Here is a 16,045-nt window from a genome sequence, read left to right as displayed (position 1 = left end):
TGCGCCCCTGCGGTGAAGGAATCATTATAATTTATTTACTAAAGGCATTTTATAATATTCAGAGAAAGAACCGTCGCAACGTGACACGTCGACTCTCGCATACCAGAAAAGCATGCTATATATGTTAACGAGGGAACCCTAAATGTTTACGTGCATAGGAGCTAGATTTCTTTACCTCACTTATAGGCTGCCTCTGATTATTTACTGTTTGCAACGTTGTGATTATGAGCTTAGCTTCCATGCCGCCGAAGAAATCATTGAGCGTATGGTTTGTCACAGTGCAATTTTATCACCATGTACTTACAGGTAGTGTCGCAGCGAGGGGGGGGGGGGTTTGGAGGATAAAACCCTCCCCCCCAGAGCTCAGAGAAATGTTTAATTTTAATCCATTTTATTTAATTGGATTGATATTACTAATAGAATAGTATAAGGATTGATGAAATATCCCTCAGGAAGCTGTAAAACTCACCATTTTGAACCATTTATCTTCAAATTCCGCAGTTTATTAATCTCGCACCTACCACTTACTCTGGTGGGTGTTCCATACCCCCAAACACCCCAGTATTAGTTGCACCTAAACCCCCCCCCCCGACCAGCCTTTATTCCTAGCTGCGCCCCTGTCTCAATAGTCATGAAAAACCATCGTAAATGACATGAAATTCATGCCACAATACGCATTTAGAGGTCGCATTACTGCCGTTTAGCGGATTTTTTAATACAGTACGTGCAGTGGAACCTGTCAACATATTCCTGAATCAACAATTAGAAAATTTTACCTAAGCCTTTTCTTAGATTTAGTTTTTTATGTATGAGAAACGGAATATTTGATAAAGGTCGACTCTCTAAATGCCAAAATTTCAAGACGATAGTCTAAGTTTCAAGAGAGTGCGAAAAAACATAAACATTAGAGAGGGAGGGATGGGTCCTATTAAGGCGAAATTTCACCCGCTACCTTGATTTACCGAATCGATTGTTTTAAATTACGATTTTTCTTTAGTTTGGATAAGACCTGGTTAAAAATGATTCATTAGCAACTGTAACGTTGATTTGCGTAGGGCTTGGTTGGAGAGTTGATCCAATATTTTTAGTCCTTGAAAAGCGTGAGCAATATTTTTCCGGCGAATGAGCAGCTCATACAACGGATTTGGTAGAAAACCGTACGTTCGGGAGATTAGCCCTGTTCAATTTATGCAATTTCTATAAACCTTCGATAAACTTCGGATTGATTGAAAACGCCTGCTTGAAATTTAAAAACAGCGTTTTCCTCACGCATCATATTTCACTATTTATCCTCCAGAAGACACAAGTTCCTCATTACTAGCTCAGTCGATCCATTTCATCCTCATCATTCTTTTGTAGCACCAAATATCGAAGGCCCCCACCCTTGATTTTACCGCTGCTGTCATTGTCCATGCCCCACTTCCATTAATTAAAAATACGATCAAAACCTCATGGCAATTTTCGCTGTAATTTCACCAGGTTCCAAGCTATTTATTCTATGATCGCCGCCAGTACCTTGAATTTCACGCTAAGTACGGATAAGAAGGGTGTGAATGGTTTGATAGGAAAGTAGCTTCAGCTCACCACAAAAGATTCTTTTCTTTTTAAATCAGCATTTAAAGTTAATTGACTTATGGTATAAGAAAATAATCCCCGCTATCTGATCAACCTTTCATCTTACTAGCGAATACCTCTGATGTGAACCAATATAACTATAATATATGCTATTTCAGCCATCCTTATGGAAATTACATATCAACTCAGGTCATAAATCCTAGAGCAACAAATGACAAGTCGATTCTCAGCCTGGTGGCGTGTATTCATGGCGTACTGACAATAGGTGGTAAACTTGTAGATGAATCGATTGGGTGAGTACATTATATAACATACATACACATATCCCCTGATGAAACTCCATCATCAACTGTCAGGAATCCGAAGGTTGGCTAGACGAAGTTTTCCACCCATGCCTTCGATCAATCAATCTATTCGAATCAACACAATTCTTTTGCTTAACATTCTTCATCAACCGCTCCTTGTATCTCATTCGCAGTCTTTTGCTGTTCTTCCCTTACACCTGTCCATGAATGATTGCTTTCATTCGTCAATCACGTGGGAGTGACATGAGAGTCGCTGTACCAACCCATATGATGTACACCTTTACTCATGCGAAGAAGAGCTTCTGGCTTCTCATCCGGGTGGTAGAAAATAAAATTTTTGGCGCCCTCCCGCCGCCAAAAGACAGCATCTTCACAAACTTCGGGAACAATTGAAATGATATACCTTGCCCAGGGATGGACCAATACCACCTCAGAATATGGACACTTTTGTCCACGAATGCTTATTCACGAGTAAAATGGCTTATAATCCACCCTTTATATCTAGAGGTCCGTAACTCGGTGGACGCACTCGGTGTCTTTAAACTTAGACACGCGATAAAAAAAAACATGGTACGTACAAATCGAGCATTTACTTCAGATCTTCAAATGATAATCGTTTTGCCACCCAGAGGGATAGATCCAATAAGAGCTTTGTCGTTACATTAGAAATGAAATTTCAGCTAATTATTTTTTTGAATCAGGCAGTCATTTTCTCGATTTATTTCTCCATCATTTTTTCCTTCGGCAATTTCGGTTTTTTGCAATTAAGAAGTGTATCTTCCAAAGCCAATTGAAATAGGAAATAAAATATCCTGTCCGTGCACGTGGTAAAATACGTGTTGGTTAACACATAATCTCCTCCCCGGTGATGGTTACTTAGTCAGGAGAAAAAAACCTGTTTTGGAATTAATATTTCCTATTTCAATTGGCTTTAGAAGATACCAACACACCTAAATTTCACTTCTGCCAATAACCAGCTTCACTCCAATTTTGTTAAATCTAATATAAGCATACCGCGATTAGCCACGCTGATAACTTAACGGAGTCACTTGCAATGCACAAATCGTGCGAAAATTCCACACAGTATAAAATCATTGGCGTTCAAGGCGATTCGAACCCACAGAAGGGAATTAAGTCTCGGTAGTTAACCCATCAGTGCATAAAGTTATTTTTGTCAAATATTCATTTAGAAAGTAATTATTCTCAAGGTTTATTTTAATATATTTCTGCAATTCTTAAATTTTTACAATCAATAGTTCATATAATACAGCCCGATATATCGGACGGTCAGTTGTCAGTGTTGATTACAGATTCGAAATAGTACAGAAAAACTTGATAATATTGAAAATTAAAAGATCAACCTTTAGAAGAGTAATGAGATAAAAGTTATCAACATATTGAGCAAAATAATACAGTAAAAAATAATTTACTTACCCCTTGCGGGTGACTGAAAATTCTTTCAATGCCATGTCTCACATAAATGCTTCTCAAGTCGATAAATTCAGGGAATCAACTAAAAAATTAGCTGGGCGGTGAATACAGGCATCCATTTGAACTTTATATAGTATCAAGATGTATCACAAGTCAACTGGAGCCCAGAAAAAAATTAAACACCCGCGTCCGATATATCGGAAGCTATTCGCTAATGGGTTAAAATGATTAAAGCGCTCGACCGGAAATCGAGGAATCCGTCTTCGAATCATGAGCGTACCCAGCGAGGGGCAGCAGGGGGCAGCTGCCCCCCCCCTATAAGCAAAAATCGCAAATGTCTTTAAGGAAAATAATATTTTTTCAAACAAATAATTTTAAAAACTAATAAAAAGCTGTTACAGTTTCCTTAAAATGTTGATTTCATTCACCTTTTCCATGCTTACATCTTACCTACAACTTGAAAAACCATGACTTGCCCCCCCCCCCCCCCCGCCCTAGTTTTGATCCTGGGTACGCCCCTTGGTTCGAATCCCGGTCAAGGCAAATGATTTTTTCTATATCGAGTTTTTACACAATTTGTTCTATCTGTTTTTTGCATTTGTTCTCTCAATGCATTTCGGACACACTGACACAAAAAGCGACGAACACACACGACGAGGAAAGGGTACAGCTAATGCTGGAACATGATAAGTCATCACTTGAGGAGCCATGTTCACTATTGCTGAGATTAAACGTGAAAAATGATCACGCGATTAAAATTTTCGCAGGGGTCGTCCTACCTCTTCATCATCTACCCTCAATCGGAATTTGAAGATGAAACTCCGATGTAGCAATTCACTATTCCAAACAGCCTTCTCATCTTAAGCTCTTGCGTATCGTATTGCAAACACTGGAATAGTTAATGAAAACATTAAACGGAATTCTATGGCAAATTAATTCACAAATATATTCATAAAGCGATGAGGCTTTCGAATGAGAAATCAAACTACAAATACATTTTCGAGAAAAAAGATACGAACACAACCAATAATTTTCATGTGCAATTTGCCATCTGGGGGTTTTCAAAGTTATAGAGCAGGAATGTGAGCAAGGTGGAGAAATATTGTGTCACGAAATTTTAACCCTGGATAGCTGATGCCAGTGGGAACCCAATTTACTAATGACGTTTCGGTCGGTAACGCACCATTTTTTGACTGCAGAAACTTCGCCTGCCGGAGATCGTGATGTGTCCCAGGCATCCAGAAACAGGGCAAAATCGCAACCAATCGCAGCGATTAGCTCAAACTTCCTGTAAATTAAAAAATGGTGCATTTTCGACCAAAACATCGATGTTAATCTTCGTTCCTAATGACATCAGCTATCCAGGGTTAAAATTTCGTGACACGATTCTTTATACCAACGATTTGATCTTTGGATTTTTCTCTTTTATAGAGAAATCTTCCAAAATCGTTGGCGCAACAAATTATAGTTTCGCCAGTAATGGGCCCTGGTCGCTTCCATAGCGGCGAGGGTATTCCCTATCCCGCCGACTCCTATCTCCACCCTAGAGGCGTCGGCGGGTTCCCTATCGAGGCGGCGCCTCTATCCTTTTTCCTTTCCTTCCACTCCCCTCTCCGAGTGCGCGGGCGTATCAGTTGTAGTACTGGTTCCCGGTCCAGTGCTACAACTGATTGTATCACAACGGTCGGTTGTAACCCTCAGAGGATCCCACTTGGGTCCTGATTCTCTGATATCAGATGTCCAGGATTAAAATTTTGTGACAGAAATTTTCTCCACCCTGTATAATAGGGTAGTTTCCTTCATCAGAGAAAACGAAAAGCATTGATTGCGATTTTTTACCCAACATTAGTGTATTCATAATATATAAATTATTTTGTTTTAGAAATCCCAGTTAAGATGAATGGCAATGGTCAATGTTAACCTCATTTGAAAAAGGCCAGATTGGCGCCCATGCGATGCCACTCCACGTGACGTCACAGGGACCTAGATGCTATACGAGTAGTTAGGAGTTTTACATCGTCTGAGATTACCTATGCATGCATGAGGCACAGAGCTCAGGGAAATATCTCTTAATAATCACCTATTAAAATTAACTCTGATCGGAAAGTTTCCTTCGTTTGATAAGGTGTTAATAATCCTTATTTAAGCCAAGCGCTACCTGTGAGCAGGGTACTCTTCTACCCTCTAACAGCCTGCATCGCAGCGGCGCACGTATCCTCGCCCCAAGGTCGCCTCCCATGGCGGCAGCGGGAACCAGAATGACGTCACACGGGCTTTTCCCAGCATTCATGCTTAGCCGTCGCGTTTTCGCGCGATTGAAAATTTTCATTTTTCATTAAATCGCGAAAAATAGATATCGTTATTTAAAAACCTAAAAGCGTGAAATGCGTACTCCAGAAGTAATAATCTTTCGATTTAGGCAATAAAAAATAATAGGAAACCACCCTATTGTTTAATAGGAAAATTGCGTTAAATCAATACCAGGTTTAACAATAAAAGATGTATTTTTATAAATGTATGAGGTGTCTAAAGAGAGGCTTAGGAGGATGGACTCACCATGCTGTGACCGACGACAAAGAGCGGCGTGTTCTCGAAGGAGGCCCGCATCTTCTGGCAGTGGGCGATGACGTCCACGGCGAAGTCCTCAATGCTGGAGGCCGTGGCCCGCTCCCCACCGCTCTTCCCGTGACCACCTGCACGCAAAGGATGAAAATCAATTAATCCCATCATCTTATAACTGAATACATGATTATAGGGAGACACCGCCAACCAAATGTGCCAGAGACCAAAAAATTATTCACCTATAAGAGTGTCATTGATATATTTCTTTGTCTCAGGCGCGCGGCGTGACTTCATGAAATCGACTTAGCATAATGAAATGTAAAAAAAATATAATTCCAGATAAATTTTGATACTTACGACCTATATTTGACGTAGCACGTCGAGATCTCGGTCGTACAGTATCAAATGCATGTGGGAATATAATTTTTTTTTTACATTTCATTATGAGAGTTACCGAGTTAAAGTATCTTGGTACAATACTATCAAAAGAAACGTGAAATGAAGTAGGAATAAAAGGAAGAATCCAAGCTGCAAATAAGGCATTCCGAGTTCGGAAAGGTATTCTGAAGTCCCTGAATGTGTTGAGACCACTTAAAATAACAGTGTACAAGTCACTGATTCTCTAGTTCTTTACGGCTGACAAAGCTGGAGCACAAGGAAACAAGACTTGAAAATAGTATTATTTTTTGAGAGGTGGATGATTAGAAAATATACAATACATGACAAATTAACAGAAGAATAGAGAAAGTGACACAATCAGGAACTATGCAATCTTTATGTTGACAATGCTAGAGTGGGATTATTAAAAAGCAAGAGTTTGGACTGGATAAGAATTGTGGAACGGATGAATAATAACGAAAGATTAGCAAATTACGTGGCCCCAGAGGGAAGAAGACCAAGATGAAGACCGTAGAAAAGGTGTATGGATAGCATTATAGAGGATGATGGATAACATAATACAAAATCTGCCACGAATGGAAGGGGATAGGGTGGGTACGGTGGCTAGTGTGTTGACTTCCCACCGCGTGGGTTTGGGTGCAACTTCCGGCGCTAGCAGAGAATTTTTTGAGACTACGCGATCCCTGCTTTAATGTTATGTGAAGAACATTTCAAGTAGCCCACCACATCAACTCGATACGAATCGAAATCGAACAATCGCCCACTGAAAATTAAACCCTGCGAAAGTAAAGGCCGGTTTTTAGAAACAATAAGGTGGTTTCCTATTTTTTTATTGCCCAAATCGAAAGATTATTACTTCTGGAGTGCGCATTTCACGCTTTTAGATTTTAAAATGACGATATCTATTTTTCGCGATTAAATGAAAAGTGATAATTTTTAAGCGCGCGGAAACGGGACGGCTAAGCATCGTCCTAACGATAGTTGGCCGAACTAGCCGTGTGAATGCATGCCCTGACAATAGTTCACATAGTTCCGAACGTTGCCACTTTACGATGATAAGGCGCTGGGAGACCGGAAACGGAAGCGACAAAAGAAAGACGAAAAGTTCGTGAAGCTCTCTTCGCTCTATTTTTTCATAGATTCGTCCCAGGAAGGAAGAATATGGGCGGAAGAAAAATTATTCGGTAAATACACGTTGAACACAGTAATATCTTGACCCTGCATACCTCAACAGCTTTGCTAACCGTGAATTTCTCGTTCACTTTAGATGTTAGCACTAGAGGGCAGCACAGGTTTTAACCTCCGTCGAGTGAATGCGCGATTGTTCCGACGATTGCTGGAACAATCGTAATCTGAACGAGGCATAAAAGAGGCCGGCCGGATCCTTTTTTCTGCCGGGATGGGCAGAGCAGGTGAGATACCCTAGTAATCCCCTCCCGACCATTTTCCCCAGGGCTCGCAGGTGGACCCCATCCCTAAGGGACGGATCAGTGGAATTTAGCAAAAATTGGTGAAATCATTTCATCGGTCAAAAAATATTTTAAAAATATCATTGTGCGTAATTAACTATTAAAATTGATATCAAGCACCAAGGAAATCGGTTGAAACTCACCGACATTGTTTTAACTGTTTTATGCATGTAACACCTCGCATGCTGTCACCAGGTCGCATATTCCTCGTTCAGATTACGATTGCTCCAGCGATCGTTGGAACTATCGTGCATTCACACAACGATGGTTAAAACCTGTGCTGCCCTCCAGTGCTGAAATCTGAAGAGTACGAGCAATTGACGCTTAGCAAAGCTGTTGAGGTATGTAGGGTTAAGCTATCACTGTGTTTAACGTGTATTCAACGTATAATTTTTCTTCCGCCCATATTCTTCCTTGCCTGGACAAATCCATGAAAAAATAGAACGATGGGAGCTTCACAAACCTTTTGTCCTTCTCTTGTCGCTTCCTCTTCCGGTTTCGCAGCGCCTAACCATCGTAAAGCGGCAATATTAGGAACTACGTGAACTATTGTCCCATAGATCTTTCATATATTCTGTATAAACGATCAATGTATAGTCCGGACATGCATTCACGCGGATAGTTCTGCATCGTTAGGACGATCGCACGGACAATCGTAATCTGAACGGGGCAACAGAGAAGATAATAGATGTACAGGCAAGCAACGAAAGTGAATGGAATGCGACCCCTGAAATTCGAGGGAGGCACAGTTTGGGTAAGAAGGGAGGTTTGCCAACCGTCCCATTCATGATAGAAAAAGTTTGGGCCATAAAGATAAGACAGGCCTGGGAAAGCGGATAGGAAGAGAAGGTCCGACGTTCTTGAACATTCTTCCTCCGTTGGGCCCCCAAAAAATTTAAATCACTCCATAATAATATTTTGCGCACCGATGTCCATCTCCGGAATTTCAAATGCTTGATGATACATTGAATTATGATCCTTGCATGGTGGAAGCACTAAATCAATAATATTTAAAATCGCTCAAGTCCTCCGAAGGTATAATAACCATGGATTTTCTCCATAATAAACGTTATACCCAATTACATGGTCTTGTCTATTCATATTCAGAATGCTACCGATTACCTAGACTTAGTTGACGGGTACATTATTCCTCGGAACGTAATGATGAGTTATCGAAAATGTTTGCCCCATACCGAGGATTTAACTAAAAAACGACAACTAATGGTTAAAGAGATTGGGAAGGAAAGGAAAAAAATTGGGGAACGGCTGGCATATTGTAAGTGAAATATTTTGATTTAATGCAAGCCAGGAGCTTATTTTGTTAGCAAGGGATAAAAGGATTGAACGCATGAAGGGAAGGGTGGAAATGGTGGAGGAGAAAATGGACCAATAGCGTCTTCTATTGGGGTTAATCGGGGGAAATGACATTTTGCAAGTGATCAGCAATTATTTGGACCTTGGGAGAGGGACCAAAAATTAGCCCGGTAGTAGAGGAAAGCAAATGGTAAAGAACTTTGGTAGACTTTCGTTGAGATTTAAGAGTTGGGCACGGAGTTAAAGGGAGGTGGATTTTCATAAATAAGTGCAGCAATGTGTTTTTCCGAATTAGCGAGCTGAGGTTTACATATTTCCTATTTGATCAGATTTTCCAGACTATTCTAAGCGGATCTTTCTTTTTTGGATCGGGAAAATTGCCAAACTTGACTGGCGGCGATTGATTATTGTAAAAAGTAAGACGGGATTTTTTTTCCTGCGATTGGATGCGGGTAGGAAAGGACTGATTGGCACGCCCTTTAGAAAAGTATGGAATGGTATTAGTTGGAGGTGACCGAGAACAAAGGCCATTTGCGCCATAGGGAAGGGTAATGAAGGAAGGAAGGAGAGAAACCTGGCGTCCACATTAACCCTTTCACTGCTGTGAACGTACTTTTTCTTCCTCCCTGCGATGCCCTGAGCACTTTCGCCGAAGCACTCCGAAGGGTCGCTTATCTGGGACCCTTTCCTCGAGCTCCCCTCGCTGGCCCCTCTCTTCGACCCTACGAGGGTCTCCCTCCCAAAAGTGACCGCTCTGACTGCATTTTGAAAATCTATCAATCAATCCGATAATAAAAAAATATTTTTCCGCATCGAACTCCTGCCAATTAAGCAATCAAGCACGTCTTTGAACCGTGTTTCTGCGATGAAAAATAACGATTTTGTTACCTTTGCTAAAATGGCCATTTTCCGGTGGTCCGCAGCCACGTTTTTAGCAAAGTTAACAAAATAGGTTATTTTTCATCGCAGAAACACGGTTCAAAGACGTACTTGATTGCTTGATTGACATGAGTGCGTTGCAAACAGTCATTTTTTGATTATCGGATTGATTGATAGATTTTCAAAATGCAGTCAGAGCGGTCACTTTTGGAGAGGGAGCCCCCCGCTCGGAGGGTCGAAGAGAGGGGCCAGCGAGGGTGAGCTCGTCGAGGAAAGGGTCCCGGATAAGCGGCCCTTCGGATGGTGTACCATCCTGGAAGTACCTGCTCCATGCCCCCAAGAAAAGCATTTTAACCTTTTCGCCGCATGTGAGGAGAAGGTTTTCGGAGATGGAACAGCAGTGAAAGTTAAATAAAAACCTGCCCTTAAATAAAGGCGCCACGGAGGCCATGGCTAAACGTCCCATTCAACGGACGGAGTGCTGTACTTGAAGATTCCTCAACAAAGCACACACTTAGGGATTGGAAAGTCTCTGAAAAATGTATTCCACCGGCGGGATGTGAACCCGGGACCACGGCGAGGAAATCTAACACTCCAGCCACCACACCAATCCGAACCTCTATTTGTTGGTCTTTAGCATTCGCAGTAGGTGATATAATAGGGAGAATGGAGGAGAGTGATTCCTCAAGAATTTCAGCAACTTCTTTCAGCTACTATTTTGGATGTCAAAAAGGCTAGAGAGAACAAATAAATGAAAAAAAAGGTGGTCAGAAGTAAAGGGTTAAATGACAGGACTGAAGAAGAAGAGAAGGTTGAAAGGAAGACGAGAACCACGCACGAAAAGAGACACGGAGAACATCATATTATTTCCAGGTCCGACTGAAACGATAAATTAAGAGGGATATTTTGCCTAACGGATAGGTATAGGGATTACTTTTCCCCCGAGCAATGAAGGATTTTAATAAATGCTAGAGCATTTTCTATGACTGGTACTTAGGACGTTAGGGTACTGGGAACTTCGTATGTGCATTTCCTTTTTATTTGCTAACGTCTGGTGCCCTAACACCCTCCGCCACACGCCTATTAAGGCGGCTATGTAGAAGAAGGTGGTGAGTATTGGACAGGGTGGAGTGGGCAAGGATAAAAAAATGGTTTGTTACGGATACGTAGTATGGTAATTCCACATGGCGAAGTAGAACCACTTTAGATTAAAGGAAAGCAGTCGTTCCATATTGTATAATTTTGACAATAAAAACATTTAAAAAGTTATAAAGGGCAAAAAAAGATATAATAAACATAATTTACCATAAAACATTATTATAGTTCAAAATTATTTGTTTTGTGAGTTTTTAGCCCATTCGGGCACTATCAACATCATTTGTCGAGTATGGTCAGTTCTTCTCGAGTATATTGTGCATTGCACGCACTCACTAGAAGCCTGTCTTCCATATTCTTCTTCACTAACAATGGAATGGTTACACTGGTCCATTAAACGTCATTCGCCATGTTACACTTGGTGTATATTGCACAGTTATTTATTCCAAAGAGGGGGATTACTTCAAACCTTGGCAGAGACCTTGTTCTCAGTAACTAGGCTGGGGGGATCTGAGCCGAAGCGGATATAAAGATAAAGAAATGTTTATTGTTCTAGGACCCTTGGTCCACTAAGAACATACAAAGGTACACATTAGTATCAGTATTAGTATCAGAGCTCGAGTACACAGACAAATTCGATACATGCAATAAATGATATAATAATGGCAACAGAAAATATAACCATATTGATAAAATTATACAAGTATATTGATAAAATGAAAATTAAAGTGATAGAGTGTGTTTATACGGTTTCGAGTTAAATGTTGAACTGAGAAATTTTTGATGGACTGCCTTTTTTGTCCGTTTGGATACCAGGAGCTTTAAATATGTCGGGAAGCTGGAAGTTGAGAAAGGAAAAGGATTAGGATTTACGGGTATGGATTGCTAGGGAATCCGAGTAAGTGACTGGCAACCACAAAAGCCATTAGCCACTTTCGGTGCTAATGGCATTGATGCGGTGAAAGTCCGCGGCTAATTCCCAGTACGGCCAAGTAGTTCACCAAAACTGAGGATAGCATTGATAGATGTAGCATGATATCCAATTTTTCAGCTCACATAGTGAATGATATTTCCTCTTGCTAATGAAATGGAAGAGTTGAAATCGGTCGAGGTTATACCGAACAGAACTTCGTGGAATAGACAAATGACGCAGCTCTCCATTCCGCTCTTCTATCAGCAAGAATTTTCATGTAGACGTATTTCTCCTCTTTTACATCCTCTATAACCTGTCCTACGTAACTCATTCGGGGTCGTCCTTTGCCCTTCTTTCCTTCCACCTGTCCTACAACGATTGTCTTCATCAGCCCATTATGCCTCATCATGTGGCCAACTAAATTGTTGTCCCGTCTTCCCCTTAAGGTTTTTAGAAGACTTCTCTTTTCCCTCACTCTTCTTAGTACTTCCTCTTTACTTTATCAGTCGATGACTTTTATCTTCGGTAACACCACACTTCGAATGTGAACGTCCAAGCCTCGTTCCGAAAGACAAACATCCTCTATAAGTAATCAATATATTCAGTACACTACTAGAGCAAGAAACTTTTTAATGCAAAATAGGTAATGATGCGATATTTTTTACCGATATCTCATTATTTGCTGGTACTGAGTAAAGTAAGCTGCTCCAATAACGCATTTACAATACTGACTGTTTTCAAGGGGACAGTAAGCCAAAAACTCGAGAATTCCATCACTTTTATGTTTTTTTTTTTTTCAAAATTCACCATAAATCACGAAATTCGAATGCAAGAATAAGAATTTGTATTTATTTTTCTTTCCAATAGTACACATTGCAATTAGTTGTGACCATTACCACTGATTTAAATATGCGAAATTAAAAAAGTCTGCACGCTTTAATAACGAACTTACATGTATTTCTTATAGGAATTATTTAGGGATCATTCCAAGCCCTCATAGGGCCAGCGGAATAATGAAAAATACTATACGTCCTATTCTCAGGCCTACTGAATATACTTATTCACACAAAAATATCATAGGAATCTGTCAAGCCGTTTCGGAGGAGTTATGTTACAAACACAGTGACACGAGAATTTTATATATTTGATGAGCGAGTGCCATAGAGTAAGCTCGCAAGCAATCGAAGATATACAGATTTAACTCTTCAGGCCATCTAAATCATCACAATTTGAATCACATCAACATATCTATCCATAAGGGCCTTCTATGAGAGCCTTCCTAGACGTCTTATGCCGGGAAAATACGAGAAAATACATCTATCCGTAGTTTTTAAAATTTAATCAGACCATCTCCGTTAATATTTTACAGACGTCCCTCAAAAACCCAAGTTCTCCCAAATACTCTTTATGAAGCGAATTAATTCCGCAAAAGTCTAGCACAAGCTTTACGGGTTCCAACCGTTCTTCAGAGAATACAGAACTAAATTTCTCGTCGAGAGGTGGAAGTTACACAGATTTCACTCCAAGGGCGATCTAAATCCATCACGATTTGAGTTACTTCAACATATATATCCGGAAGGGTCTTCCACGTGATCTCCTGCTCGTTAATTACCTCCTAACCTCCTACCCTATTCACTTTCTTCCTCTATTCCTGTCGAGGGGCTCAACATTCATCGGCATTTCATTTCGACTCCTCTTTCACCAATCTTTCTTAGCAAGCATTCAAGCCTACTCAACTTTCTACACTCAGTCTTAATTCATTCAGCTAAATTATCGATCATACTCATCTAACAGTAAGTCATAATCCAAATCCCTAAATTATCCAGTCTGTCTCCTTTTACTCTTTCATTTTCAATATTACAGAGCCACATAGCATTGCTGGACAAATAATTGTTTATTTATACATAATTTTTGTTTCGTATTACTGATATATTGAATTAAGGATTCTATTGATTTTATTGGTAATACATTTTTGATTTCAGACGAATAGTGCCTGGCTTGAGGACTTAAACATCGTAGGAACAAAAAACGTTGCAAAAGCCGAGTGTCAACAAAAGACGGACGAATACCACAAGCCCATGAATTGCAATAAAAACCCTCTTCATTGAACATCATACAGACTGGGTTATATCAGGAACTGATTTCAAGAAGACAGATTTTTTCAATGTTAAAGCCATAGCACCCTCTTTCCCGACATCATCAAAGAAATGACCAGAGCGCTCTCATGTGCTAACTAACAACTACTAAAAAATACTTTTCCTGTTAATTTGAGAGCTAAATCATCTAACTGTAACGTCAAAAGTAAGACTGAAGTCTTAACTTCTAGCTGCCACATGTACCACGTAAAGTAAAAAAAAGTAGACACCCTACAGGATAAGCAACAAAACATGAAAGGGTTAGTTCAGTCATGAAACGTTTCGATGACAAGGATCAGCTAATGAAAACCTAGCATTGAGTCAGAACGTGTAAGACTTGGGTAACACAATTAGCACTCTTAGCACAAGTTTTTAGTCTCAAGCGAAGATAACATCCAAGTCGAGCATATAAACCTTAGCGGCAATAAAGAGCAAAATTATTTTTTATTGCAAATTACAAATGTAAAGGTTACAACAAATAGAAAATTTAATGACACGGTTCCCGGTTATAGTTTGTGAGTGTCAACGCCTTATGACAACATGTACTATCAGGCACCTTCATTTATAGTTGTTAATTGTGAGTTTAAATTTATTTCAAATTTGAGTTATTTTCAGTCGAAAATCAGTAAAAATTATCGAATGGCGAACCTGAAAGAATGGTGGACGCAACAACAATATTGTGCTTAATCTCCCCAAACTCTATATTGCATGCAATTTAAACATATAATAAGCTATAACGAAATTTGCCAGGGATAAACTTTGCATAACGATAGTGGTCGCGCTGAAATTGCTCCAAATAAATAGAAAACACGGCAATAACAATGAAAAACACTGTAAAAAGCAAATTTCCCAAAAAGTAGTAGCTAAGAAGTAAGATTACCTAGAGCTTTGAAATTATATTGAAGTAAGCCAGTAAAGTTATAATTTATGTGATAGAAGATCTGATTGAAGATTGATGATACAAGGGCTTCTCAGTATTCCATGAAGAGTGAGATGGTCCACGGTTTCCAAAAGTTCGAGGTCCCAATCATCATCTCTTCATCATGACAGATCATGTTAGATATGGTTTCACTCTTCGATGGAATCTAGTAGTTCACCTGTTTTGCATGTGTTCCCCTCGTTCGCACAATTACCAATATCACTAATTAGCATTCATTCAGTTATCAAGGCCTTTCTTTCCCCACAAACCTCCCATAAGAATCGTTAAAAACCCATTCTCGTTTATATTGCACCTGGTATATGCCTAAAACACCCTATTTATCTGATGCAATTTCTTTATGCATATGCTCTTACTACCTTCGCCTCAAATTATCGACAAGAAATTCCAAGATCCAATTTTCACCGCCATTTCATTTTCCTCCTTGATTTTTTTCCTCGTCTCTTTTTTACAATGGTCCTTTATTTTATTAACTTTTCCTTCCGGGGACTTTTTTTCAAAAACTCCATTTTCCACCGTTATTTTACTTCCAAATACGTTGATTCTAACGATGTTCTAAGCTCCCAGAGAGGGGGGCAGTAGACAATATTCAACTTGTGGGCTCGCTCATATATAATTCTGAAGAATTTACAACAAGAACTGCTCGTGGTAAGGGACTCACTGTGATCATGGCCAAACACCAGGCATCCCTCTTGCGCCAACGCCGTGGATACTTCATGGTAAGTGATGAGATACTCTCCAAATCCATGCACCATACACACCAAAGCCCTGAGAATAAAAAGGAAAAGAGTTATTCATACAACTCTATCACATTCTTCAAGAAAAATCCACGCAATATTTAGATACCAAAAAATAAGCAGGATAAATGTCACTGGGAAATGGCGCATTGCCTGTAACATACACTGTATACTAAATATGCATACAATGTATACTCACTCTATGGTATTACAACGGATCTAGTAAAAATGTTTTGAATTTTATGCATTGCATTCCCAATAAGTAATGAAAACTTTATTTAAAGTATTGATATA

The 16,045-nt window shown here is 39.8% G+C and overlaps 1 protein-coding gene across 1 annotated transcript in view; it reads right to left on the bottom strand.

Annotated features, from left to right (window-relative positions):
- Positions 1-16,045, bottom strand: part of LOC124171356 (monoglyceride lipase-like) — a 121,184-nt gene that overhangs the window by 18,989 nt on the left and 86,150 nt on the right. The window contains exons 2-3 of the mRNA XM_046550519.1: positions 15,676-15,782; positions 5,868-6,004 (exon numbers count right to left, since the gene is read on the bottom strand). Coding sequence (XP_046406475.1) covers positions 5,868-6,004; positions 15,676-15,782 — 244 coding nt within the window. The remainder of the gene's footprint in view (positions 1-5,867; positions 6,005-15,675; positions 15,783-16,045) is intronic.

This window comes from Ischnura elegans, chromosome X, assembly GCF_921293095.1.
Source record: "Ischnura elegans chromosome X, ioIscEleg1.1, whole genome shotgun sequence".
NCBI lineage: Eukaryota > Metazoa > Arthropoda > Insecta > Odonata > Coenagrionidae > Ischnura > Ischnura elegans.
This window is presented reverse-complemented; position numbering and strand designations above follow the sequence as displayed.